We start from the raw sequence: 27872 nt of genomic DNA, 5'->3' as shown, positions 1-27872 counted from the left end.
GAGCTGTTGTTATTTTAAGTATGGCAGAGTAAATAATAAATTGAGGATTGGTGACTGGATTGAAGAATAGATTGGATTTATGTTTAGTATGTGTCCATGTGTTGTATGAGATAACATATGTGAGTTGAAATGAGAAGGGGGTGTACAGTATTGTTTGTGTTGTACTTGTGTATCTTTGTTTTAAGTATTACACATAAACAATTTTTAATAATCTGTCCAGGTGAACTTAAGCAGTACAATGAAAGTAAAAAGTAAGTTGGAATGGAAAGTAAAAAGTAAGTTGGAATGGAAAGTAAAAAGTAAGTTGGAATGGAAAGTAAAAAGTAAGTTGGAATGGAAAGTAAAAAGTAAGTTGGAATGGAAAGTAAAAAGTAAGTTGGAATGGAAAGTAAAAAGTAAGTTAGAATGGAAGGAACTGTGTAAAGTGGAATTGAGTTGTCTTAAGGGACAAAGTAGTTTGGCAGTTCGACAACACGACTGCAGCAGGTTGGAACAAGTCCAGACAGTATTGTTGTACTGTGGGGATTGATGGTGGTGTTATGTTTAGAAAACAAAGGAATGACCAAGACAGGGACAAGGAGATCGTCTGTAGATAAGGAAGAGATGATGGTAATAGTCAAATCAGAGATGGCATGGAGGGACCAATTGACTATAGAAACAGGTTATGACGACACAAATACCTGACTGGAATGGGTCAAGTACTCAGTATCTTCAGTGAAGATAGATAACTGCTTTGTTTGCGCAGCTACAAAACCTAATTTGGCCACACGTCCAGTAACTTAAGGAAATTGGACATGCCTACTCTCATTGTTCAATGAGATTGTGCCAGTAGGGTGTGAGAATTTATCCATGTCTCACCCAGTAACTCAGGAACCAACCCCAACTAACATCAAAGCCTATAAAGGCAATTACACCTGTTTCAGGAGCAACAAACCAGGACTGATAAACAGGGGACATTTTTCAGAAGGTTGGTGTAAGGAAACCATTATCCTGGATAGTGATGGGAATTATACAGGCAGCCAGCTGAATGCACAAAAATTCAGTAGGGCAGATTTAGTATGGTTGTGTGGAGATATGAGAATCCGGCGAAGATTGCATGGGAATTGGTCTGGGGAGTGTGCGTTGGTCTTTCTGATTATGCCTTTCAGAATTTACAAGCAGCACGGAGTGGAGGATGCCGGGGACGTCCTGACCAATCACCACAGCCATCGAAGAGACACCCGAGAGGTCAAACCTGGTGGATCCTTCGACAAGACCATGTGGATTGATGGTATAGGGGTCCCAAGGGGGGTCCCAGATGAATTTAAGGCTGGGAACCAGATTGCTGCAGGGTTTGAAAGTGCACTCTTTTGGTGGGTAACTATCAATTAGAATGTAGACAGGATAAACTATCTCTATTACAATCAGCAGAGATTTGTTAATTTCAGTGTTCAGGCCATTGAGGGACTGAGAGACCAGCTAGACCAGACTTCTCTTATGACCATACAGAATAGAATGGCGTTGGACATGTTGTTGGCAGAGAAAGGTGGAGTTTGCCAGATTGTGGGTTCATCGTGTTGCACCTTCATCCCCAATAACACTGCACCCGATGGTAGTGTGACACGAGCTTTGGAAGGATTGAGGGCGTTGTCACGAGAATGGAAGGAAAATTCAGGGATAAACAATGAATGGGTTAAGTGGCTAGAAGGGATGTTTGGGCCATGGAAGGGAGTTATTGCGAGTTTGGTGATGTCAGCATGCGTGGGAACGGCAATTTTAGTGGTATGTGGTTGTTGCGTCCCGTGTATCAGGGTGTTAATGGGAAGATTGGTAATAGATATAGTGAGTAGAGGAAGCAGAGGGGGGCAGGATCCACCAGTTATCCAGATGATGTTGGCTGATTTGTCTAGATATCATGTAGATGATGATGAGGAGGATACCCTTGAAGGTGGGCCGGAAGACCCACTTCGAGCGGCATAAGTGCTACTAACTCTGCTTAATTAAAGGTAAAACCGTCCAGAGAAAATGAGGAGAGAAGACCAGCACTACGGATCATACACCGAGAGGAAGGAAGGAGACTTGGAAGGACTGGCAGAGGTAGACTTCGTGGGAATTGGAAGACCCACTCCGAGAAACAGAAGTGACGCCAACTGGACCTGCCTACAGGGAACAAACCACAGCAGAAAGCCCGACAAAACCGACCATGCGGAAGAAGAGTCCAGAGGAGCCACCGGAACAAGAAGAAGAAGAGAAAGGATTTGGTTAGACTAGGAGGGGAAAACATAAACATATAGTTCGCAGACACGCAGATCATCCTTGAAAACACTAGTTAAGTACAACACACATAGTTTAGCTACAAAACGCAAGGGGTTAGCTCAGGATTGTGTACGATGTATATAGGTTTGGTACGCTGATATTTTTAGAAAATATATTCTCTGTGTTTCATCGTTTAAATGTTTGTGCCGCTGCGGAAACAGGTAAGACCGACAGGGTAGAATCCATGGGACAGTAGGAGCCATGCAGAGAAACAGGAGCTATGGGCCCCTTCTGAATATCTGCAGCTCCGTCCGGTGGAGGACAACCTGAACGGACTTCCTGTGGAAGCTACGCACCCATTGTTTTTATTTTTTCTTCTGTTTTTGATTTCCTATTTTTTAAATTACGTTATTTTGATTTCCTGTTCTTATTATTTTTGTTGTTTGTTTGTTTGTTTTAGGGTTAGGAGCTGTTGCGATAGGTACGGTTCCTTTAGTTTAACTGGTAGCCTTTTTATTTTTTAGATACCTTTTATTGTAAAAAATTCAGCCCAGTGGCCATGTAGTCAGAAGGGGTTAACTTGGGGGTTGCTGACGGCTATCCTATCTCCTGGAATCTAGAGACACCTAACCTATAGTTAAAAGTTGATGTGAAAGCATTAAGATGCTTTCAAGGGGGATTGTTAGGTTTTTCAGAACATTAAACATAAATTCAATATGGGAAGTTTTACGGCATTTTCCAAGTTTTACGACATCCAGGCCGCATGGTCTTTTGTCCAACATGGCGCCGGCTAGGCTCCCTCTCTGACTCCCACCGAGGGGGGGGAAGGCGGAGCCCGGGGCTTTTTAGCACATTTCATTGGCTCCAACAGCAGCAGCGGGGGAGGAGCCTAGACAAGTTTAAAAGGACGGCGGGAACAGAAGCTAAGGGTTCTTGCTCTTGTGGTTATGTGTCTAGACTGCAGGAGGAAGAAGCGCTGATCAGCTTAGCGCTGATATATGTTCACAGATCATTTTTACACTTAATAAAGTGTTTTAAAGAGTACTTTCTGGACTTCCCGATTGCTTTCTTCAGGACCTTTTGAACTAAAAGATTCATCCTTAACAGGAGCAACTCAGCGTTTGCTCGGCGATCAAAACTCGGCTCTCAGTCGCTAAGTGTGAACTACCCAACAACTCGACCCGACCGGCTCGCCGACCGCTCGGCGACTGGATTGAGTTTTCTAGCACGCCAGATATCTGATCTCAGACGAGCAACTGGGAATGAGTGACATGTCGAACAGCCAATGAGAACGCAGGATACAGCATGAGGGGAAATTCAGGAGAGGACAGGGGACAGGGGCTTAATTAATACAGTTTATATCAGGATACACCGACACACACACGTTTTACAGTATTTCTGATTTGATCGTCCTCTACAAAACATAATACCCACGCTGCATTGCAAAACTTACTACAGAACAAGCCATATACAACCCCTGGCAAAAATTATGGAATCACCACTCTTGGAAGATGTTCTTTCAATTGTTTAATTTTGTAGAAAAAAAATAAATCACAGACATGCCACAAAACTATCATTTCTCAAACTGTCAACCCTCTGGCATTAAGAAACAATAAAAAAAGAAACAAATATAATAGTTGTGGTCAGTCACAATTGCTTTTTTTTAGATCAAGTAGAGGAAAAAAATATGGAATCTATCAAATCTGAGAAAAAAATTATGGAATCATTAGAAAACACTGCACCATTATTACTTTGTTGCACCACCTCTGGCTTTTATAATGGTTTAAGCTCTGAGGCATGGAGTTAACTAATGACAAACAGTATTCTTCATCAATCTGCCTTCAGCTGTCTCTTATTGCTGTTGCCAGATCAGCTTTGCAGGTTGGAACCTTGTCATTGACCATTTTCTTCAATTTCCACCAGAGATTTTCAAATGGATTGAGATCCGGACTATTTGCAGGCCATGCCATTGACATTATATGTTTTCTTGAAGGAAAGTTTTCACGTCCTTTGCCCTATGGCAAGATGCATTATCATCTTGAAAAATGAAGTCATCATCACCAAACATCCTTTCAACTGATGGAATAAGAAAAGTGTCCAAAATTTCAATGTGGACTTTGGCATTTATTGAAGACCATCTCCCCTGTGCCTTTACCCGACATGCAGGCCCATATCATCAACAACTGTGGAAATTAACATGTTTTCTTTAGGCAGTTATCTTCATAAATTTCATTGGACAGACACCAAACAAAAGTTCCAGTATCATCACCTTGCCCAATGCAGATTCGCGATTCATCACTGAAGATCACTTTTATCCAGTCACCCACAGTCCACGATTGCTTTTCTTTAGCCTACTTTAACCTTGTTCTTTTCTTTTTAGGTGTTAATGATGGCTTTTGTTTGGCTTTTCTGTATGTAAATCCCATTTCTTTTAGGTGATTTCTTACAGTTCAGTCACAGACATTGACTCCACTTTCCGGCCACTTGTTTCTCATTTGTTTTGTTGTGCATTTTCTGTTTTCAAGACATATTGCTTTAAGTTTTCTATCTTGATGCTTTGATGTCTTACTTGGTCTACCAGTATGCTTCCCTTTTACAACCTTCCCATTTTGTTTGTACTTGGTCCAGATTTTAAACACAGCTTACTGGCAACAACCAACATCTTTTGCGACATTCCACAATGATTTATCTTCTTGAAGGAGTTTTATAATCCTCTCATTTGTTTCAACTGACATATCTTGTGTTGGAACCATGATTCATGACAATCTGCTTTGTGCAACAGCTCTCCGAGGTGTAAGCACTCTTTTTAAACTGAAGAATAATTAGCAAATCTAATCTGCTGCAGATGTTTTGTTTTTAAACTGCAAATTACAGAGTGATTCCATAATTTTTTCCTCAGATTTGAGTGATTCCATATTTTTTTCCTCTACTTGATCTAAAAAAAGCAATTGTGACTGACCACAACTATTATATTTGTTTCTTTTTTTTTATTGTTTCTTAATGCCAGAAGGTTGACATTTTGAAAAATGATAGTTTTGTGGCATGTCTGTGATTTATTTTTTTTCTACAAAATTAAACAATTGACAGAACATCTTCCAAGAGTGGTGATTCCATAATTTTTGCCAGGGGTTGTACTGTTCGTGTTGCCAAATCCACTCAGATTAATTTATTTTTCCTCCTTGATATTACGCTGCACATCAGCGCACAAACCCTTTGATCTCTCGCTACTTATTGACGTTCATTTTTTTGGACGTGGTATCATTAAACTTCTCACGTGTGTTTTTGTAAAAAAAAAAAGAAGGAAAGAAAGAAAAAAAGGGAGACCAGAGAAGCTCGCCTGCGATCGTGTAGTGTGAAACCCCCTATCGCCGATCAGTCGTGTAGTGTGAAATACACACCAACTTAAGAGACTCCCGAGTGCAAGAGATTCAGTCGTATAGTGTGAACTGTACAGCGACCCGACGACTTGGAAAGTCGTGTAGTGTGAACTTGGCATAAGAAGACCTATTTGAAACATGCTGTTGATATTAATAGCTTTGGGAATAATGCCACGCAGAAACTGACTTGCTGCCATGCTAACAGTCGCCACAACCTTTTGCAGCGTAGAGGGCTTTGACTCCTCATCCTTTTTCATCTCATCTGTAAGACTTTTAATCTTCTTATTTATCTGATCAGCAAGTTCCTGAAAACCTTGTTTCAAAAGAGCCTCTTGTTCCTACAACACATAAAACACAATAAACTAGATGTTACTTCTGACGTTACTATACAAGTGAGTAGTGTGTTTTAAAAAGAAGAAAGGAGAAGACTCAGTGTTTTATTGTTGACTTTAACACTATGCAGGTTAATGCAACTTTATGGCAGATATGACATTTAAGCACTCAAATACGTCTGATACATTCTAAAAAACGTTCTGTACCTGTTACATAAATGTCAGTATTTAGTAGTTAATAGTTTTCCTAGCAGTCTTGGTTTGAGCGTGGGGCTAGCCATAAAAATACTTTAAAATACCTGTGTGCATGTTCAACTCACTTTCAGTGATGAGCTGTGGGTCATATCCGTGTTGGCCACATGCTGACAGCAGCCAGTCAAAAATAGATTATTGTCAGGTTTGCCCAGATGAAAGATTGTCGTGCATCTTTTATTTTTAAGCAGTGACTGTCACTTTTGAGTCTGTTTTGCATTACTACAAGGTGTGTTATTTTGGCTGTAGGTTCAGGTAGGGCTGGGCGATATGGATCAAAAATAATATCTCGATATATTTTAGCTGAACGGCGATATACGATATATATCTCGATATTTTTTCATCCCATAAGGTAATAACAAAGACACTTCTGAGACAAAGCTACATGTTCCAAATGTTATACAGGCACTTTTATTAACATTCAGCTGTAGATAAATTCCTCAAAAATAAACTATTGGCATATATTAAATCAGGGGTCACCAAACTTTTTGAAACAGAGGGCTACTTTAAGGGTACTGAGTAAGCCAAAGGGCTACTTGTAGGATACAAACTTCCTGAATAACAAAGTTGCATGGTTCACCTTTAATGATAATATTATGATTAATAATAATAATAATAATAAATATTCATATGTGAAGAGACTGTCTGATCACATGTTAATTATTTCTTGCAATAATTATTAACAATGATGTACCATGGCAGGAAACACAGACATATTTAAACATGTAACGTTATTTCTGTTCATCTCAATCAGTTTCAATATTTGAAAGTCAGCGCGATCACATCTCTGATATTTTTGTAAATATTGTTCCTGACGGTTTTGTATGAATGAGCACATTTGTAGCATTTTGATCAAAATCACACAATTTTTATTTATTTATTTTTACAAATTATGACTTCTGTAGCATTTTTTTCAAAATCATTAACAGTCCCATCTTCAAATAATTGAATTGTTTAATTGTTTGTACTGATCCCGTTTGTACTGATCACTACTTTTGTTTTAGAACAAATCATGAACTCTGTCCCATGTTTGTACAAATTATCAGTTAAGTAAGATTTTTTAAAAGCTACGATTTAAATAGACTTTGTGGATTTAAATGGACGTTTCCGTGACACGTACTGAAGCCTCTCTCCACATTGTGCCGCTCTCTGTCGTCGTCCCGCGAATGAAACACACACTTTTCCTCCCAATCATTGTGAAAATATTAAGTTCTCTTTTGCTTTTCTTGTGTGTTTTTTCATTATTTTTTTTTCGGGGTAAAACCCGCATCTCGCTCCTTATAGTAGCTGCGCTCGCTCGCTCGTCTCAGCGTTCTGCGCCCGATATAAAACTCCGCACCCAGACCAGATCAAAGCTCATATAAACATCAAACAGTTTTGTTCTTGAAATTGTATATTCAGTATTGTCATTTTCAAAACTACATCAATGCAAGTGTTATTGATTCAAAGAGATCAACAACGAAAATATCATTTTTAGACGGAGCTCTATAGTCACTAGAGCTGTTTAGAACATGCCCTGCGGGGGAGTCACGTGGTGGGGGAGGGGGAGTTGTGTTCAGTGAGGGAGAGAGGCGGGGCAGGTGAACATGTGCAGAGACAAACTGGGAGAAGAGAAAGACGAACTGTCGGATCTAACTGGAACGCAACATTTATATCGATATACGCGATATTGTCTTATCTTATATCGCGTATGAAAATATATCGATATATTATAAAATCTCGATATATCGCCCAGCCCTAGGTTCAGGCATGGAAAGCTTTGGGTTTCTCTGCTCTTTAAGATTGCTTTAGATGTATTATTATAGTTGCAGACCAGAATTATTGTTTACTGTTTGACAACTTTAGGTTTGTAATGTAATGCTTTATGGCAAAGTAATATGCCAGTTGTGAGATCAAATGCTGTTATTAGTGTTAGGTTTTTAACATATCATTATTAAACATAAATTACATCCAGACCACATGGTCTATTGTTCAAAATGACGCCGTGACCCGGATCCCCCCCCCCTGACTCATACCGAAGGGGGGAGGCGGAGCCCGGGGCTTTTTAGCACATTTCATTGGCTCCAACAGCAGCGGCGTAGGAGGAGCCTAGACTAGTTTTAAAAAAAGGGATGGCGGGCTCAGATCGGCCTCTTTCTTACGTGGTGTGTCTAGACTGCAGGAGAAAAGGAGCGCCGGCCGGCTTAGCTCTGATATATATTCACAGATTATTTTTACACTTAATAAAGTGTTTTAAAGAGTACTTTCTGGACTTCCTTCGACTGCTTTCTTCAGGACCTTTTGAACAAAAGATTTATCCTAACAAATGGTAGCAGAGGATGGTTCAAGAGGTCTGAGGATTGCATCAGAATTAATTCAGCTGACTGAGGTAAGACCAGGAATTCTGAAAAAATCTTTTGTACTCAGTACAAGGCGCGCGCCTGCTTAAGGTAAACAGACGTTCTCTGTATATATATTAGATGCATTTATTATTTAGTGTACTGAGTGTGAAAGTGAATCTCAGAATCCGTAAGTGTCTGATTAAATTACTAAAGTATCATTAGATAGTTTAAAACTGTGAATATATGTTGGAGCTAAAAATGTGTGTTTCCTGATATCTGAATTTGAACCAAACCGGTTAAAATAAATGTTAAGGGCGCCATTGTGTATGGAACACAATTGAAGGGAAAGGACGCTTGTCTGTTTTGGTAACGGAGCGAACCTAATTCGAGTGTAATAAATTCTAACGAATTCGTCTGTTTCGGTAACGGAATTCGGGTAATTTGATTATTAATCTCAAAGGAGTCTGACTGTTACGGAAACGAGACTCGGCTAGTTCGTCTGTTTCGGTAACGGAATTAGCCTTATTCGGTCGTTCTAAAATTCTAACTAGCCTGTCTGTTTCGGGAACGGGGCTGGAGTAATTTGATTACTTTAAATTCTAAATCAGGTTCGAAAAACAGTACATCAGGAGTTTTGTTTGTCAGTAAGTCTCTGTGTATGTTTGTCTGTGAAACCGTGTGCTGGATGTGCAACGTGGTTTCTTTTGTTGTCGGCGCCATTTTGTTTCTTGAGAACGCAGCGTGTTTTTCTGTCTGTCCGCCATTTTGGCTTTCTGTCTGTCCGCCATTTTGTCTTGGGAATGCAACGTGGTCTCCCGTCTATCCGCCATTTTGTTTCTTGAAGAACGCAGCGTGGTTTTCTGTCTGTCCACCATTTTGGCTCTGGGAGAGCTGAGCGTGGTTTTCTGTCTGTCCACCATTTTGGCTCTGGGAGAGCTGAGCGTGGTTTTCTGTGTATCCGCCTTTTTGGCTCTATGTGAGCAGCTTGCCGTATCTTGTCCATCGGCTATCTTTGTCTTTGTACGCCTGGATTGGGTAAGTGCTGCAGTTAATTTTATAATCAACTTTATTTTTATAATCTTAAGATAACTGAGTTAAGATGAAGTATTTATGGTACCTTATTAAGTGTGTTTTAAGGTAGATAGCGTTCTTGAACTTTAAGGTTCTTAAACCAGGAAAGGGGGTACTTAGAGTGGAATTCATCCATGTGTGACATAGGACATTTTCACACATAATTAAGGAAAATCTCCTTAATCAGAGTTGTTATAGTGAATAAGATTAAAATTTTGTGAGTAACACAGCGCTTGTTAGTCGTGATAGGAGATTTGCTGGGTGTATTGGTGCATGTATTATTGAGAGATTGCTATATTGTTTCTTTGTTTAATGTATGGGGTAGTGCTGGACAATAATTCGACATCAATATGTCGCAAGTGGGGAATGTTTCAATAGCGGGGATATGATTTTAAACAAATTCGATCAATACACATACATACACGAATCCAGTGCTTAGTGTTACCGCTCTGATCACACTGGTTACTGTAACACAGTAGTTTTTAAAGCACATTTCACAGACTGTAATTTTGCTTTTGCTTAAGTATGTTTTGTATTAGTAATTGTTACATTTTGAATAGCATCTGTTACCGAGCAAAATAAAAATAAAAAACGCTAAAGAAATCGCGAATTCAGTGAGTTGCGACAGGGAGTCGAGTCTTTTGTCTCGGTTCCTTTTGAAGAGCCGCGTATTTACATGGCGACTGCCGGAAGAGTCGGTTCCTTTGTTTCGGTTAGAAGAGCCGATTCATGGATTCGAATCATTTTACGACACATCGCTAGTGATTATACAAGTTGAAAAAGTTTTATGTCATTTGAAATAACACATTACACATCCCTAACTGTTTTAATTGTTGTATCAACATGTTTCTTCTATTGCATTTGAGTTAAGGACAACGTTTCTACTGTTGCATTTGAATTAAATACTACTGTTGTGAGGTTTGTATCCACTCCTGTTTACATTACACAGAGGAGACCCCCTGCTGTTTACTCGGTGAGTACATTTTAAATGAGTTACTTTCTACTTTTTGCTTGAGTGGATTTTCAGAGTAGTAACTTTACTTGTAATTAAGTAAAGATTAAATAAAGTAATAGTACTTTTACTTGAATACAATTTTTTGGTACTCTTTCCACCTCTGATTAGGACATATGGTAATATATTAGATTATATATTGTCAAAGCTTATGTTTATTTGAGAGTGAGGTCGTGTTTTTCTCTGTATACAAATGCTGAATACAAGTAAAAGGTAAAAGCTAACATGTTACTGTTTCTAAAATATTGTGTAGTTGTAAAGAGTGAGATTTCATAGCCCTATAAATCTTATGAGGTGTGATCATTTGTTTGCCTCTGGAATTAAATTGGAAATAATGCCTGAAGGTACCACTATTTCTGTACAAGACAGGGACTCTGATCCCTTCTGGATTTGTGCAGAATTTTCTTTGTCTTTGTCTGCTACAGAAATATCCGCAGTTATACTAAGTGATCTTGAGGGTTATACTTATCTAACTCGGTTAGTGCCAAATTATGTTCTATAACTGAAAGGAAAACATCTCACGTATCAAGTTAATGATTGTATAAACACTACAGTGTACTTTTGTTTACAGGTTCAGCTAACACCAGACTTTGATTGAACTAACTTTAAAATTCTGTGCTTTCCAACAGGATAAACACATTTAGAAGGTTTATTTAATATTTTATTTTCAAGATTTGATTGTAAAATTTGAAAAAGGGGGGAGTATTATGGCAGGAATAAGAATTTATGTTTAATATGCCGCTTTGTGTATGAAATCCTGTGATACATTGTGCTGGGGCAGCTGGACTGGCAGACCTACGGATATGCATGCAGATTCAGGTACGTATATGCATGCAGATTCAGGGACGCCTGGTGAAGGTAATCTTCAGCCTTACCTCACATATGAGGACATTACATTTTGGTTTTGTTATGCCTTATTCCTTGACCTGCTAAACTTCGATCGATTGTCCCCATTAGTGGACACTTTTGTCTGCCAGCTAGTGGTAGCAAAAGTACTAGAACACTAATAAAGTTTGTTTGTTTCTTTATTGAGATTTTGACATTGTGTTTTGCACTTTGGTTACATTTATGACAGGAGCGGTGGTTGCTCAGGTTATATCGGGCACAGTCGTGGACGGTTCAGTGTCTCTGGTTCGCCTCGCTGGCATGTCTTTGGACTGTGGGAGGAAACCGGAGCACCCCGGGGGAGGCCCACGCGACAACATGCGGGCTCCGCGGAGGGGGGACCTTCTTGCTGTGACGGTGTGCGACGGTACTACCCACTGAGCCACCGTGTCGCCCAACTAACGTTAAAAACATAAGGAATAGGAAAAATGCATTGAAAAAATCAAAGCTCGGGTCTCAGGAGATTAAATATAATTGGTAATATTTTTTGGAAATTGTTAATTGGCAATTGGTAATATTTGATGCTTGTGTTGTATCCGATGAATCTTTTCTAGCTAATTGATCAGGTCAACTCACTCATTTTATATTATATAGTTTATTGAAGAAGTTAGATCGGTTCAATGTGGTGCAGTAAACCTTGTGCCAATACTATGCATGATCATAGATGAGTGCAATTTAAAGATTGAGGGAATAGTGAGAAGAAAATAACTTGTTAGGAGAGAAGTACATGAAGGGGGGTGACTGGAGACCCAGGTCATAGGTTTCACAGACACACAGCAACCCAGTGGGGGGTTGAGGCCATAAACTGCAGGCCCTGCATGAGTAAAGAGAAGTCTGATATTTAAGCTACTGTGTACGGGCTGAGGATGGTGGACACTTATGCAGTACCAAAGATGATGTAAAAATTATGAATACCAGATCTTGCAGATGTGTGTCATGGCTGTTGTTGCATTCTGATGTTTGAGTAAAGCAGTGTTCAAGAGGCATATGGGGTGCTGAGGTACAGAATGCCAAAGTAATGACATCATCAGACAAGAGGAAGGGAAAGCTGATGTGAGACTGGATGGAAACGTTATGCAGTGAAATCTCAAGACCGTGTGGGACAGTAGTGTGTGTTAATAGACATCCACCTGAAGATCTGGGTTCCATAATAAAAAGTGAGGGGTTCAGTAACATCTTATAGAGGTTTTGGATGTATTTTACAGTAGGGTATTAGAAAAACAGAGACTATGTAGAAAAAAGGTTCAGTTGCAAAAGTAAATTAGATAGGGCTGTAGGAGCTTGTGTTTTAGTGAGAGTAGGGATGCAGGTACCATAGTGATGTGGGGTTAATGACATTTGTAGGGAGATGTAACAATAATACAATAGAGATAGTATAGGTTGGTAGTACTTTGCAGTGAGTTAACTAAATGGAACTGTTTAAGTAGAGTTTAATGTGATTCAAGAAAGCCAAAGTGGATCAAAGCGCTGGTGATGATGAGCATGAGGGATTGGCTGACTAGGAGCAGGAGATGGTCATGTGAGAGTCTGTTGGATTGTGGGAAATGTAGTCTGTATTGTTAGAAGCAGGAGGTGTGTTAGTACCAGTGACCAAAAGTTGGGGTAAAAATCTGAATGAATAAATAATATAAGTCAGGGGTTTGTAGGACTGATGGAAGTTGATATAGCAGAGCTGTTGTTATTTTAAGTATGGCAGAGTAAATAATAAATAGTGGATTGGTGATTTTGTATTGGGAAAAATGTGATTTAGAAAATTTGAAGGCTCTCTAGCATGCGACGATGATGGAGTAGAATAAGTGTAGAAAATGTTAGATGTAATGTGTATGCACCTTCTGCTCTGATCAGTTTGAACTGTTTGAAGGGGAATTTTATATAGCAGGAAGGGTTAATGCAGTATGAGAGACAAGTAATGAAGTATATGTTTGTTTCCATAGGGCCATTGTCGGTCGCTGTGAAGTAATTGTTTGTTTCCAGGGGATCACTGTCGATTGCCTTGAAGTATATGTTTGTTTCCATAGGGCCATTGTCGGTCGCGGTGAAGTAATTGTTTGTTTCCAGGGGATCACTGTCGATTGCCTTGAAGTATATGTTTGTTTCCATAGGACCATTGTCGGTTGCGGTGAAGTAATTGTTTGTTTCCAGGGGATCACTGTCGATTGCCCTAAAGTATATGTTTGTTTCCATAGGACCATTGTCGGTCGCGGTGAAGTAATTGTTTGTTTCCAGGGGATCACTGTCGATTGCCCTAAAGTATATGTTTGTTTCCATAGGACCATTGTCGGTCGCGGTGAAGTAATTGTTTGTTTCCAGGGGATCACTGTCGATTGCCTTGAAGTATATGTTTGTTTCCATAGGGCCATTGTCGGTCGCGGTGAAGTAATTGTTTGTTTCCAGTAGACACTGTTGTTGTACTGAGGTTTACGTTCTTTTGTCTGAGTTGTGTTTGGACAACCGAGTGAGTTGTGCCAGTGAATGTTAAAAGAATACTCGTATTCTTCGACTAGGCAGGAATTTTCTGTTCTAGGGTGTGTCTCGTTAAAACCTATCAGTTTATCTTTTTCTTAATACGTGTTACAGATTTTGCTCGAAAGGTTGTTTAAAGCGGTCTAAAATGTCTAATTTAACACACAGAGAATTTATCCATGTCTCACCCACTAACTCAGGAACCAACCCCAACCAACATCAAAGCTTATAAAGACAATTACACCTGTTTCAGGAGCAACAAACCAGAACCGATAAACAGGGGACATTTTTCAGAAGGGATGTGTGAATGAATGAGTGTCTGTCCCTAAAACACTGAATGAACTGCCAAAGGCAGCTCACTTGCGGCCCTGACGCTAACCTTCCTTACTCGCCGGCGCCACATTGGTGTCAGAAGTGGGATCGTGGTGTTTGGGTGGCTCTGATGGTTTGGTGAGCCAATATGCCCGGTCTGTCGGAGTGCGCTAGCCCAGGTGGCTGTAGGGGCAGGGTGCCCGGTCCAGCAGTGGGTGGAAGAGCGACTCAGCAGTGTAATGGGGTGCGGTCCGGACATGGAGCCACCCAGTAGACGCTGGTGAGTGGGTCACCGGGACGGTTGACCATTAGGGAGGGGGCAGTGTAGCGTCGCCACTGGGTCTGGCACGGGCTTTACCCAGAAAGCCTTGCGGCAGTGGTGTCTAAGCTCACCGTGGCCGTGTATCCCGTTGTTGGGAGTGGGGTGGCTGCAGTGAGGGCTGGGTAAGTAGCTTACAGTGTATCACAAAAGTGAGTACACCCCTCACATTTCTGCAGATATTTAATTATATCTTTTCATGGGACAACACTGACAAAATGACACTTTGACACAATGAAAAGTAGTCTGTGTGCAGCTTATATAACAGTGTAAATTTATTCTTCCCTCAAAATAACTCAATATACAGCCATTAATGTCTAAACCACCGGCAACAAAAGTGAGTACACCCCTTAGTGAAAGTTCCTGAAGTGTCAATATTTTGTGTGGCCACCATTATTTCCCAGAACTGCCTTAACTCTCCTGGGCATGGAGTTTACCAGAGCTTCACAGGTTGCCACTGGAATGCTTTTCCACTCCTCCATGACGACATCACGGAGCTGGTGGATATTCGAGACTTTGCGCTCCTCCACCTTCCGCTTGAGGATGCCCCAAAGATGTTCTATTGGGTTTAGGTCTGGAGACATGCTTGGCCAGTCCATCACCTTTACCTTCAGCCTCTTCAATAAAGCAGTGGTCGTCTTAGAGGTGTGTTTGGGGTCATTATCATGCTGGAACACTGCCCTGCGACCCAGTTTCCGGAGGGAGGGGATCATGCTCTGCTTCAGTATTTCACAGTACATATTGGAGTTCATGTGTCCCTCAATGAAATGTAACTCCCCAACACCTGCTGCACTCATGCAGCCCCAGACCATGGCATTCCCACCACCATGCTTGACTGTAGGCATGACACACTTATCTTTGTACTCCTCACCTGATTGCCGCCACACATGCTTGAGACCATCTAAACCAAACAAATTAATCTTGGTCTCATCAGACCATAGGACATGGTTCCAGTAATCCATGTCCTTTGTTGACATGTCTTCAGCAAACTGTTTGCGGGCTTTCTTGTGTAGAGACTTCAGAAGAGGCTTCCTTCTGGGGTGACAGCCATGCAGACCAATTTGATGTAGTGTGCGGCGTATGGTCTGAGCACTGACAGGCTGACCCCCCACCTTTTCAATCTCTGCAGCAATGCTGACAGCACTCCTGCGCCTATTTTTTAAAGACAGCAGTTGGATGTGACGCTGAGCACGTGCACTCAGCTTCTTTGGACGACCAACGCGAGGTCTGTTCTGAGTGGACCCTGCTCCTTTAAAACGCTGGATGATCTTGGCCACTGTGCTGCAGCTCAGTTTCAGGGTGTTGGCAATCTTCTTGTAGCCTTGGCCATCTTCATGTAGCGCAACAATTCGTCTTTTAAGATCCTCAGAGAGTTCTTTGCCATGAGGTGCCATGTTGGAACTTTCAGTGACCAGAATGAGAGAGTGTGAGAGCTGTACTACTAAATTGAACACACCTGCTCCCTATGCACACCTGAGACCTAGTAACACTAACAAATCACATGACATTTTGGAGGGAAAATGACAAGCAGTGCTCAATTTGGACATTTAGGGGTGTAGTCTCTTAGGGGTGTACTCACTTTTGTTGCCGGTGGTTTAGACATTAATGGCTGTATATTGAGTTATTTTGAGGGAAGAATAAATTTACACTGTTATATAAGCTGCGCACAGACTACTTTTCATTGTGTCAAAGTGTCATTTTGTCAGTGTTGTCCCATTAAAAGATATACTTAAATATCTGCAGAAATGTGAGGGGTGTACTCACTTTTGTGATACACTGTATATGTTTGTCTGTTGTATGATTGTATGTGTGTATGAATGGGTTAAGTGGCTAGAAGGGATGTTTGGGCCATGGAAGGAAGTTATTGCGAGTTTGGTGATGTCAGCATGCGTAGGATTGGTAATTTTAGTGATATGTTGTTGTTGTGGTATCCCGTGCATCAGGGTATTAATAGAAAATTTTTTAATAGATATAGTGAGTAGAGGAAGCAGAGGGGGGCAGGATCCACCAGTTATCCAGATGGTGTTGGCTGATTTGTCGAGATATCATGTAGATGATGATGAGGAGGATACCCTTGAAGGTGGGCCGGAAGACCCACTTCGAGCGGCATAAGTGCTACTAACTCTGCTCAATTAAAGGTAAAACCGACCAGACAAGACGAGGAGAGAGGACCAGCACTACTAATCACACACCGTGATGAAGGAAGGAGACTTGGAAGGACTGGCAGAGGCAGACACTGAGGGGACTGGAAGACCCACTCCAAGGGACAGAAGTGGCACTAACTGGACCTGCCTACAGGGAACAACCCACAGCAGAAAAGCCCGACAAAACCGACTATGTGGAAGAAGAGTCCAGCGGAATCAACGGAGCGGAACAAGACGAGGGGGGAGAATTTAGTTAGACTAGGAGAAAAAACATAAACATATAGTTCGCAGACACATAGACCATCTTTGAAAACACTAGTTAAGTGCAACACACATAGTTTAGCTGCAAAACGCAAGGGGTTAGTTCAGGATTGTTTACAATGTATATATGTTTGGTACTCTGCTATTTTTAGGAAATGTTTGTGCTGCTGTGGAAACAGGTAAGGCCGACAGGGGAGAATCCATAAGACATTAGGAGTCATGCAGAGACACAGGAGCTATGGGCCCCTTCTGAATATCTGCAGCTCTGTCTGGTGGAGGACAACCTGAACGGACTTCCTGTAGAAGCCACGCACCCATTGTTTTTATTTTATTTTTCTCGTGTTTGATTTCCTATTTTTTAAATTACTTTATTTTGATTTCCTGTTTTTATTATTTTTTGTTTGTTTGTTTGTTTCAGGGTTAGGAGCTGTTGCGATAGGTACGGTTCCTTTAGTTTAATTGGTAGCCTTTTTATTTTTAGAAACGTTTTATTGTATAAAATTCAGCCCAGTGGCCATGTAGTCAGAAGGGGTTAAATTGGGGGGTTGCTGACGGCTATCCTTATCTCCTGGGATCTAGAAACACCTAACCTATAGTTAAAAGTTATTGTGAAAGCATTAAGATGCTTTCAAGGGGGGATTGTTAGGTTTTTAACATATCATTATTAAACATAAATTACATCCAGACCACATGGTCTATTGTTCAAAATGACGCCGTGACCCGGATCCCCCCCCCCCTGACTCATACCGAAGGGGGGAGGCGGAGCCCGGGGCTTTTTAGCACATTTCATTGGCTCCAACAGCAGCGGCGTAGGAGGAGCCTAGACTAGTTTAAAAAAAGGGATGGCGGGCTCAGATCGGCCTCTTTCTTACGTGGTGTGTCTAGACTGCAGGAGTAAGGAGCGCCGGCCGGCTTAGCTCTGATATATATTCACAGATTATTTTTACACTTAATAAAGTGTTTTAAAGAGTACTTTCTGGACTTCCTTCGACTGCTTTCTTCAGGACCTTTTGAACAAAAGATTTATCCTAACATAGTAATGTAACTTATATTCTGGTCTCTACTGCTGCTAACTTCTGCTTTATGGTAATGTGTGCATTTGTGACTTCATAGATAAAATGAGTTTGTGTTTGGATTCACTGAGCAAGTGGGTTTGTATTTAGTTTTATTGATGAGTTGGATACTGACCATTCAGGGTTTATTGTGCTTCACCAGCTTTTCTTTGCCAGAGAAGGCACTGCTTTAGAATGTTTTTCTGATTGTAGTTGAACACACCCACATACAGCACTTAAATATATTCACTTCAACTGACAAAACACAAGCATCTCTTACTTTTAGTTTGGCCTCCAGGACTCGTTCATTATCCTCCTTTGATCTGTTCATTTCTCTCTCCATGCGCTGCAGTGTCTCGTTTAAGTGTTCCTTGTATGTCCTCTCTTGATCATGAAGCATCTGCTCTTGCAGCTGATTTTTTTCTTTCAAAGCTCTCTGTTGTTGGTGTAGTGCCTCATTCTGCAAGCGCCTCTCTGTGATGCACCCAGTCCCAGACATTGACATTTTTTTATTCAAAAAGAATCTTATTATCACATGTATTATTTGTACATGGATTACACATAAATTGTGGTCTATTTCTAATCCAAGTCATACTAGACAAAATAAACTAAGAAAACACAAGCAATTGTACTTTATTCCAAACATGTATTAATCTTTTGCTGTCTTGGCCCAAAATTGAAAAGTGGAAGAACAGTATTTAGGTGCAATCATGTTTCATGTAGCTGCAAATCTGACCATCAGACTTGTACAACAATCAGGAGGAATTTTTTAAACATTCTAGAATCTCATGTTAAAACAGCTCTTCTCTGGTCATCACACCATGTCATTATTTGGTTAACATTTATTTTTCTATTTCCTATTGGTAATGCTTGTTGTTACGTGCCCAGGCACGAATGGGTTTATTTTTTTTGTGACATGTATATGCTCCATGGTGATTGTCTCTCTTCTGTCAAACTGCATGAGCTGTATCGAAGCTGATTCTGATCAGAGATTGACATGCCTGGGCTCACAGGCGGGACTTCACAAATTGATTACATCATGTAAGTGATGTGAATCATCAGCGTGGCGGCAGCGGACCAGGTGGTGTGGCGTGGCGTGGCGGAAAGACGGAGTGTTTCAAAGTGTGGTTTTCTCATTGTTGAGAGCTAATACTCATACTAGTGACGTTCAGACGGTCAAGTCACCAAAGTTTTGGTATATTTTGTGCGGAGGACGCGTGGCTGTGTTTTGGAGCCTGGGCAGGTAAGAAATGGCGCGCCAATACACAACCACCACACATAGGTAACTCCCTGTCTAAATACATTAGGTAAGAGGTGTGTGCCACCCCTTGTATTTTTGATTAAGACAGGTAAACTTAGAGTAGTTTTGTTTTGATTCTTTTTTTTGTTAGGGGTTAGAAATTTTGGTGGTGTAAAATAGGAAAGGCTTGTTATGTTTTATTATTTTCTTTTCTTTAGCACCACCTAAGCCCAGCGTCCCTTGGTTTTTGTTATTAAGTACATTTTATATTGCATATATGGTCTGTGTAGCTGGTCCCACAAATCTGTGTTTGTGCTATTAATTTTCATTTTCACCAGTAAACTACAAATACAAACTAGAGTTTGTGTCTGAATTTGTTTTTTTCTGCCACTCTGGTACTTCTGCACAGTTCAATTTGTTACCAACCTCGTCCATACGCCTAATACCATCCTAGGGGCCGTAACACTTGTTCATTGTTTTCTTTCATTGTTTTTTGCAACATTTAGCTGTTTATGCTTTGGGAAGATTGCAACTTTTCAAAAAAAAAAATTGTAATGTCTTAATACTTAATTAATTTTCCTTTAATGATTGTAAGATGCTCTGGTGGAGCAGTCTATTACTCTCAGCAGGTGCTATTGACTGGACCGGTGCCTACACAGACATCATTGACATTAGACATCAGGAGAGCAGAAATGTGGTGTCAGCTTGAGCAGTGGAGGGGTTAAGAACATAGTAGGATGGGCAATGCAGCCTAAAGAACAGTACAATAAATTACTGTACATACTACAAAAGGGATGTACAACTGTATAAAAACTGTCAGTGGTAAAGCACACAATAACAATATAAGCAGGTAAGAGTTATTCTTGTAAACAATCCTACAACAGCCATGTGTGTGTTTACCTTCCTCCCTCTTCTCTGCTTCAGAAAGACGTTGATCAGCTAACAGAATACGCATGTCAAACTTCTCCTGTTCTTTTAAATACTCACTCAACACCTCCTCACTCTGTAAAAACACAGCACACATGTAGCTTTGTAGTTCATCACACTTTTATCAATAGTCTACCTGTTATTACCATGCATGTCATGTTCTTAATCTTGGTACTTCCTGCAATTATTAAAGAAAAAATCCAATACCAAGACAAATATGTACAGTGGAGGAAATAAGTATTTGATCCCCCACTGACTTTAAAAGTTTTAATACAAAAAAAATAAATGAAACGTCTCATAATTTTATGCCAGCTTTATTTTAACAGTGACACATAGAATATCAAAAGAAAAACTGAGAAAATTACATGAAATGAGAAATAAAAATTAATTTGAATTTCATTGTAGGAAATAAGTATTTGACCCCCTAGTAAAACATCATTTAATACTTGGTGGCAAAACCCTTGTTGGCAAGCACAGCAGTCAGACGTTTCTTGTAGTTTTTTATAAGGTTTGCACACACTTCAGGAGTAATTTTGGCCCACTCCTCTCTGCAGATCATCTCCAAATCCTTAAGGTTTTTAGGCGTGCATTTGGAAACGCGAAGCTTCAGCTCTCTCCATAGATTTTCTATGGGATTGAGGTCAGAAGACTGGCTAGGCCATTCCATGACCTTGATATGCTTCTAATGGAGCCACTCCTTTGTTTCCTTGGCTGTATGTTTTGGGTCGTTGTCGTGCTGGAAGACCCATCCACGACCCATTTTCAGTGCCCTGGCGGAGGCAAGGAGGTTGTCACCCAGGATTTTGCGATACATGGCCCCGTTCATCTTCCCGTCGATGCGGTGAAGTTGGCCTGTGCCCTTAGAAGAAAAACACCCCCAAAACATAATACTTCCACCACCATGCTTGACGGTGGGGATGGTGTTCTTAGGGTCATATTCTGTATTTTTCTTCCTCCAAACACGTCGAGTTGAGTTGAGGCCAAAGAGCTCAATTTTGGTCTCATCTGACCACAGCACCTTCTCCCAGTCTCTCTCGGAGTCATTAATATGTTCATTGGCGAACTTGAGGTGGGCCTGGACATGAGCATTCTTGAGCAGAGGAACCTTGCGTGCACTGCAGGATTTTAAACCATTACGTCTCAGTGTATTACCAATGGTTTTTTTGGAGACTGTGGTCCCAACTGCCTTGAGATCATTAACCAGCTCCTCATGATCAATGAGACTCCACGAGGTGATATCTTGCATGGAGCTCCAGGCCTAGGTCGATTGACAGTAATGTTGTACTTCTTCCACTTCCGAATAATTGCACCAACAGTTGTCACCTTCTCATCCAGCTTCTTACTTATGGCTTTGTAGCCCATTTCAGCCTTGTGTAGGTCAACAATTTTGTCCCTGACATCTTTAGACAGCTCTTTAGTCTTAAACATGGTGGAGATGTTGGAGTGTCACTGAGTCTGTTGGCAGGTGGCCTTTTACACAGGTGACAATTTGGGACAGGTGTCTCTCATGCAGGTAACGACTTCACTGAGATTAGGGTGTGTCAGTGGTCTGTGGGAGCCAACATTAGTCATGGTTTTTAGGGGATCAAATACTTAGTTCCCTCAATGAAATGCAAATTATTTTTTATTTAAATATTATTTAATTTTCTAGATTTTCTTTTTGATATTCCATCTCTCACTGTTAAAATGAAGCTACCATAAAAATCATAGACTGTTTAATTATTTGTCAGAGTACAAACTTTCAAAATCAGTGGGGGATCAAATACTTATTTCCTCCACTGTATGTGCTTATTTAAATAGCATACTTTACACATGTACCATTAGCTTGTTGTTTGTTTCTGCTCTGTACTGCTTTGTAAGGCATTGCAGTTTGTTTCTGTACTTTAGGTATCCTCCAGGATGTATAAAAGAGCCATCATGCAGATCCTCATCCAGTGAAGTGAACACATGTTTGAGAATCTCTTTACACACAAGCAGAAACTGATTCCTATTCTGAGCACATAAGTCCTCATATTCATTCTGAATCTGTTTCTATAAAAGAGAAAGTTAGAATGTTTGACAAACAATTTTGGTTATCATAAACATTTCTGTGTGGGTATTTGTGTGTTTTAAGGTACCATGAGTTCCATCTGTGCCTTCTGCTCACAGTCATTAAAGGAAATGCTGATGAAGGCATAAATGGCCTTTTTCTCTGCTTGTCTGTGGATGTCTGATAGCTCGAGCGGGTCTAATGGAAAGCAGACTGACATGGAGACCTGTTCCCTGTAGATCTGCAGTGCTTGATCTACTGCCTGCTTATTCTGGATCTGAGTCAGAGCCTCCACTGCATTCTCCAGACAGGGAACCTTACCACTACGAATTGCTTCCACATACACCTCGGCCAGACTGCCCAAAACTGGGAGAACAATTGACATTGTTAGACTGTCATTAGCCGATTTAATTATTTATTTCAATAAGAAATAAAGTTTTAGAATATCAAAAAAACTGTATTTTCCTAAAGTATGCCAAACTGTAAAAAGAATAACTGACCATTGCCGGTAAGCGTTTGTCCTCCTGTAATGGCTTTAGGTTTTGCACTGTTAAAAACATAGTTACAAAACACCTCGGCCTGCTCCAAAAATTTTGCATTAAGCTCTGCCTCTGTCAGCTCCTCCATCCTCATCAGGTCTTCATCCTTGGTCGGTCGTGGAAATACAAAACACTTTCTTGTTGCAAAAAAGTTGCGCAAACCTAGCCTTGTCCGGTTCAAACGCTCTATCCCAGACGAACAACCTTTAAATAAGGAAAACAGGAATTAGACAGAAGTGTGAGAGTCTGTAACATCTGAAAATAAAGTTAGAAAATACTTGATTAAGTACAATTACTCATCTATTAAAATAGATACAATAGCAATACAGGTTTAACAGTCAGATGCAAAGCATGTGAATACAGCATTTACAAGTAAACAGAATGATGTCTGTTTAAGGATAAAGTCCTTCAGATTAACAAGAATTAAATTCCTGGGTCAGATTGTCGGTGAAGTCCAGGCTTACTCTGACAGATTTACACTGTGCTTGTTCAAATAGCAGTCTATAAGCCTGAATGAATACTGATACGCAATAAAAAATTTAAGATACATAATCCATGTCATAATTGTAATAATTCCACTCTAAAGGTGATTTGTCACTTAATTTATATTTGTATGGATAACAAAGTTTATAATAAATTCTAGTGGAGTTTGGACATAAGACATGTACGTTTGTGTGTGTCGGTATGAGGGTTGGGCTGGTGGACCAACACTGGTTCTAGAGCACCACCAGGTGAGAACTACCCTGAGGAGTGCAAGCAAAGTGTCAGGTACAGATGGAGTTCCCGACTGTGTGCCAAAAACACTATCATCCAGTGGCTCTAACACCCATAGTCATGAAATGCTTTGAGAAGCTGTGCTTTCACACATCAGAATGGTCATCCCATCTGACCTGAACAGGTATCAGTTTGGCTTTAACAATTTGGTCGACACATTTGAAGGAACCCGACAGTTATATGAGGATTTTATTTGTAGACTTTAGCTTTGCATTTAACACAATCATCCCCCATAAACTGGTCAGCAAGCTAGTGAACCTGGGCCTCAACTTCTCAGTGTGTAGATGGATCATGGACTTTCTTACTGGATGTCCACAACAGGTCAGATTCAACAACCACACTTCCTCCACCTTCGTCCTAAACACAGGAACTCCACAGGGTTGTGTGTTAAGCCCTAACCTGTTCACACTCTTCACACATGATTACACCGCCATTCTTAACTCCAACAAAATAATTAAATTTGCAGACGACAACAATAGTCGGACTGGTTTCCAACAATGAGGAGATGGCCTACAGGCAGGAGAAAACTACTAATGGTTAATGGAAACTACATGTGAACTTTTACAGGAACACAATAGAAAGCATTCTAACCAGCCATGTTCAAACTGCACCACCGCTGAGCGATAAGATCTGCATCGGGTGGCGAAAACAGCTCAGCCCATTATTGGCACAAAACTTTCTGGATGTGCTGTATTCTAGCAGACTGAGGAAGAAGGCTAGCAGCATTATCAAGGACACCACACACCCCGGACACACATTGTTCCAGCTACTACCCTCAGGCAAACGATTCAGGACAATAAAAGCACAAATAAGGCTAAGGAACAGCTTCTTTCCTAGAGCTGTGGCCTCCACACATCACAGAACTGAAAAAGACTGAGCACACACACAAACCCAAGACTATGCCTCACACACGGACTATGCAGCATTTACACACACAGTCAGTATTTAATATTTAAAACTACAGTGTAAATTTACTTAAGCAGATTGTAATAAAATTTTGTAGGTTTTTTTATTAATTTATTTTTCATAATGTAAATAATAATTTTTCTTAACTACTGCTATTGGAGAAATGGCATTCAAAATTTCATTGTACCTGTGTATAGTGTCAATAAAGATTCTATTCTAAAAATCAACTTATGCAAAACATAAGACATGTTCTTTACCTGGTTTAAGCACCAATGCACCCTCCAGGTATTCGTCAGCGGTAATTGACTGGCCATCTCTCTTTAGCTCTAGTGTAAAGTCTCGCACAGTCCAGATGAAAGATGGAAAAACTCGCATGAACTCTGTCGAGCTGTCATCATCGCTGCCCACCTGTGCTTTAACTCGGATATTCTCAGTCAGTTCTGTGACGTAGCTGTATGGGTATGTATTAAGAGCCAAACCATTTCTCATGTGTTTAGTTATGTGTTTGTAGTTCATTAAAGTATAATGTGTTTAGTTATACACCGATCAGCCATAACATTAAAACCACCTCCTTGTTTCTACACTCACTGTCCATTTTATCAGCTCCACTTACCATATAGAAGCACTTTGTAGTTCTACAATTACTGTTTCTCTACATACCTTTTTAGCCTGTTTTAACCCTGTTCTTCAGTGATCAGGACCACCACAGAGCAGGTATTATTTGGGTGGTGGATCATTCTCAGCACTGCAGTGACACTGACATGGTGGTGGTGTTAGTGTATGTTGTGCTGGTATGAGTGGATCAGACACAGCAGCGCTGCTGGAGTTTTTCAGTACCATGTCCACTCACTGTCCACTCTATTAGACACTCCTACCTAGTTGGTGCACCTTGTAGATGTAAAGTCAGAGACGATCGCTCATCTATTGCTGCTGTTTGAGTTGGTCATCTTCTAGACCCTCATCTGTGGTCACAGGATGCTGCCCCTGGGGCGCTGTTGGCTGAATGTTTTTGGTTGGTGGACTATTCTTAGTCCAGCAGTGACAGTGAGGTGTTTAAAAACTCAATCAGCGCTGCTGTGTCTGATCCACTCATACCAGCACAACACACACTAACACACCACCACCATGTCAGTGTCACTGCAGTGCTGAGAATGATCCACCACCCAAATAATACCTACTCTGTGGTTCCCTGACCATTGAAGAACAGCAGAAAGAGGGCTAACAAAGCATGTAGAGAAACAGATGGACTACTGTCAGTAATTGTAGATCTACAAAGTGCTTCCATATGGTAAGTGTAGCTGATAAATTGGACAGTGAGTGTAGAAACAAAGAGGTGGTCATAATGTTATGGCTGATCGGTGTATGTCTGTTGTTCGTTGAAGGATACTGAAGATTTTTAAGTGCTGTGTTGTCTATAACCCCCAGGCTGTTGTAGACTAGAGTGCTGCTGAGCAGAACAGCCAGGCAGAAGATCCAGGTGTCATGCTTTTCATCATCCTGAAAATGTGTTAGTGACTGAGTAAGTCAGCTTATAACCTCTAACACCTTTTTTTTTACTGTAATTAATACATAATTAGAGTTGCATTTATACAGTAGATGCTATTGTAGTAGAGATTTTGTTTTTACCTTCTCAATATCCCCCAGTCCCTCAGTGTCCAGCAGCACCAGTGTGTGATCATCTATACAGGGGTGCTTTATGCACCACATCCAGATGCCCTTAGTTTTTGATTCGATGGTGCTGCCCAAAGCAAAGCCTAAAACAAAGGGAAAATTATGATTATATAATTATTTTCTATAGCAGGGTTTTTCATATTTTTTTTCAATCAACCCACATTTTGTTTATGATTTTTTAAACAACCCAGGCAACACAATCAATGCATCTTATGCCAAGTTCACACTACACAACTTTTAAGTTGTTGAGATCGCTGCTCAGTTAATTATGGATCTCTTGCACTCGGGAGTCTTTTAAGTCGTTATAGTTTTTACACTACACGATCTACCATCAGGAGGAATCGCAGATGAGTCTGTCTGGTCTCCGAATCTACGTTTTGTCACAAAAACACACGAGACGTGACGAGGTACATGGTATTGAATCCAGCTCTACCTTGCCGGCTCGAGGCTGAGTGGCTACGTGAACAGCGATTGGCCGGTTGTTCAGTTGGGGCGGGACAAGGGGCCGGAAGTGGGTTTCTCTCTGTCAGAATGGTGCAGTTACGACCTCTGCCGGCTGATTAGAGGCGCCTGCACAAGAGATGAGGTAGGAGTGCTCTTAGGGTGTGTCTCTCCACATGCAACCATGTGGCCACTTAAGGGTCGCGACCCATGATTATTATTTTTACTAATAGCATTATTATTTTTAGCATTAGTTTACTGGGGTAACTAGACCCACCCCATTTTTGCCAAGACAACCCTGTACTATAGTTTTGTCAATACCCTGGTGTCCTGACATTTTTAGACAGATTGGACAACAGTAAAGTTGTCTGCATTCATATGTGTAGCAAAACTTTTAATTTATCATGGATGTCACAATGATCTTACCCAGCACATTAAAACAAAGAAACATAACAAGGACTCACTCATTTAAGCAATAAATAAGTCATATGGGTTAAATGGTGAGAAGTTTTTGGTCTTTTTTGCCTGACTTTCCTCAAAGAACATCTCCATGATACATATAACTCAGTGCTAGTTAGAGTAAATCAAGAGAAATGGATGGCATCACATCTGTGTCACTGTGTTTAGCTTTGACATTAGCTGTCAATTTCAGTGGAAGTCAACCATTCAAAACAATTATTGGACACAATGAAGCACCAGATGAGAAAATTAAGAAAATTGTTTTAATACATAGCTTGGAGAATATTGCTGCCAAAATTCTGACCAAAATAAAAGGTCAGAGTAAAGTTATTTTTCTCTAAAGTGTAGAGACCATTATATTGATTATACACATGATGAATTTTACCTGTTTGTTGTCCTGCTAGACGGTTCATTAGGTAAGACTTTCCTGTTCTGTAGAGCCCAACTACAGAAACCACAACCACTGGCTGAGTTATCTCATCCAGAATATCTTTAGCTTCCTTTGTAACAAAGAGTTGTCCGTCTGCATCAGTGCTGATGAAACACACTGGCTCCCTCATGACTTGGGACATCTCAACCCTGCCACAAGATCCACACAATTTAACAATGTAGTATCTCAAAAAAAGAAAAAATTGTATATACTGGTGCTGGTCATAAAATTAGAATATCATGAAAAAGTTGATTTATTTCAGTAATTCCATTCAAAAAGTGAAACTTTATATTATATTCATTCATTATACACAGACTGATATATTTCAAATGTTTATTTCTTTTAATGTTGATGATTATAACTGACAACTAATGAAAACCCCAAATTCAGTATCTCAGAAAATTAGAATATTACTTAAGA

The 27872-nt window shown here is 40.5% G+C and overlaps 1 protein-coding gene across 1 annotated transcript in view; it reads right to left on the bottom strand.

Moving 5' to 3' along the window:
* LOC134302205 (guanylate-binding protein 1-like) overlaps positions 1-27582 on the bottom strand; it is a 30227-nt gene extending 2645 nt beyond the window's left edge. Inside the window, exons 1-10 of the mRNA XM_062987239.1 lie at positions 27408-27582; positions 26078-26205; positions 25839-25948; positions 24709-24902; positions 22733-22975; positions 22321-22598; positions 22022-22234; positions 20177-20279; positions 18317-18510; positions 5751-5950 (exon numbers count right to left, since the gene is read on the bottom strand). Coding sequence (XP_062843309.1) covers positions 5751-5950; positions 18317-18510; positions 20177-20279; positions 22022-22234; positions 22321-22598; positions 22733-22975; positions 24709-24902; positions 25839-25948; positions 26078-26205; positions 27408-27582 — 1838 coding nt within the window. The remainder of the gene's footprint in view (positions 1-5750; positions 5951-18316; positions 18511-20176; positions 20280-22021; positions 22235-22320; positions 22599-22732; positions 22976-24708; positions 24903-25838; positions 25949-26077; positions 26206-27407) is intronic.
* Positions 27583-27872: the final 290 nt, after the last annotated feature.

This window comes from Trichomycterus rosablanca, chromosome 25 (genome assembly GCF_030014385.1).
Source record: "Trichomycterus rosablanca isolate fTriRos1 chromosome 25, fTriRos1.hap1, whole genome shotgun sequence".
NCBI classification, from domain to species: Eukaryota; Metazoa; Chordata; class Actinopteri; order Siluriformes; family Trichomycteridae; genus Trichomycterus; species Trichomycterus rosablanca.
This window is presented reverse-complemented; position numbering and strand designations above follow the sequence as displayed.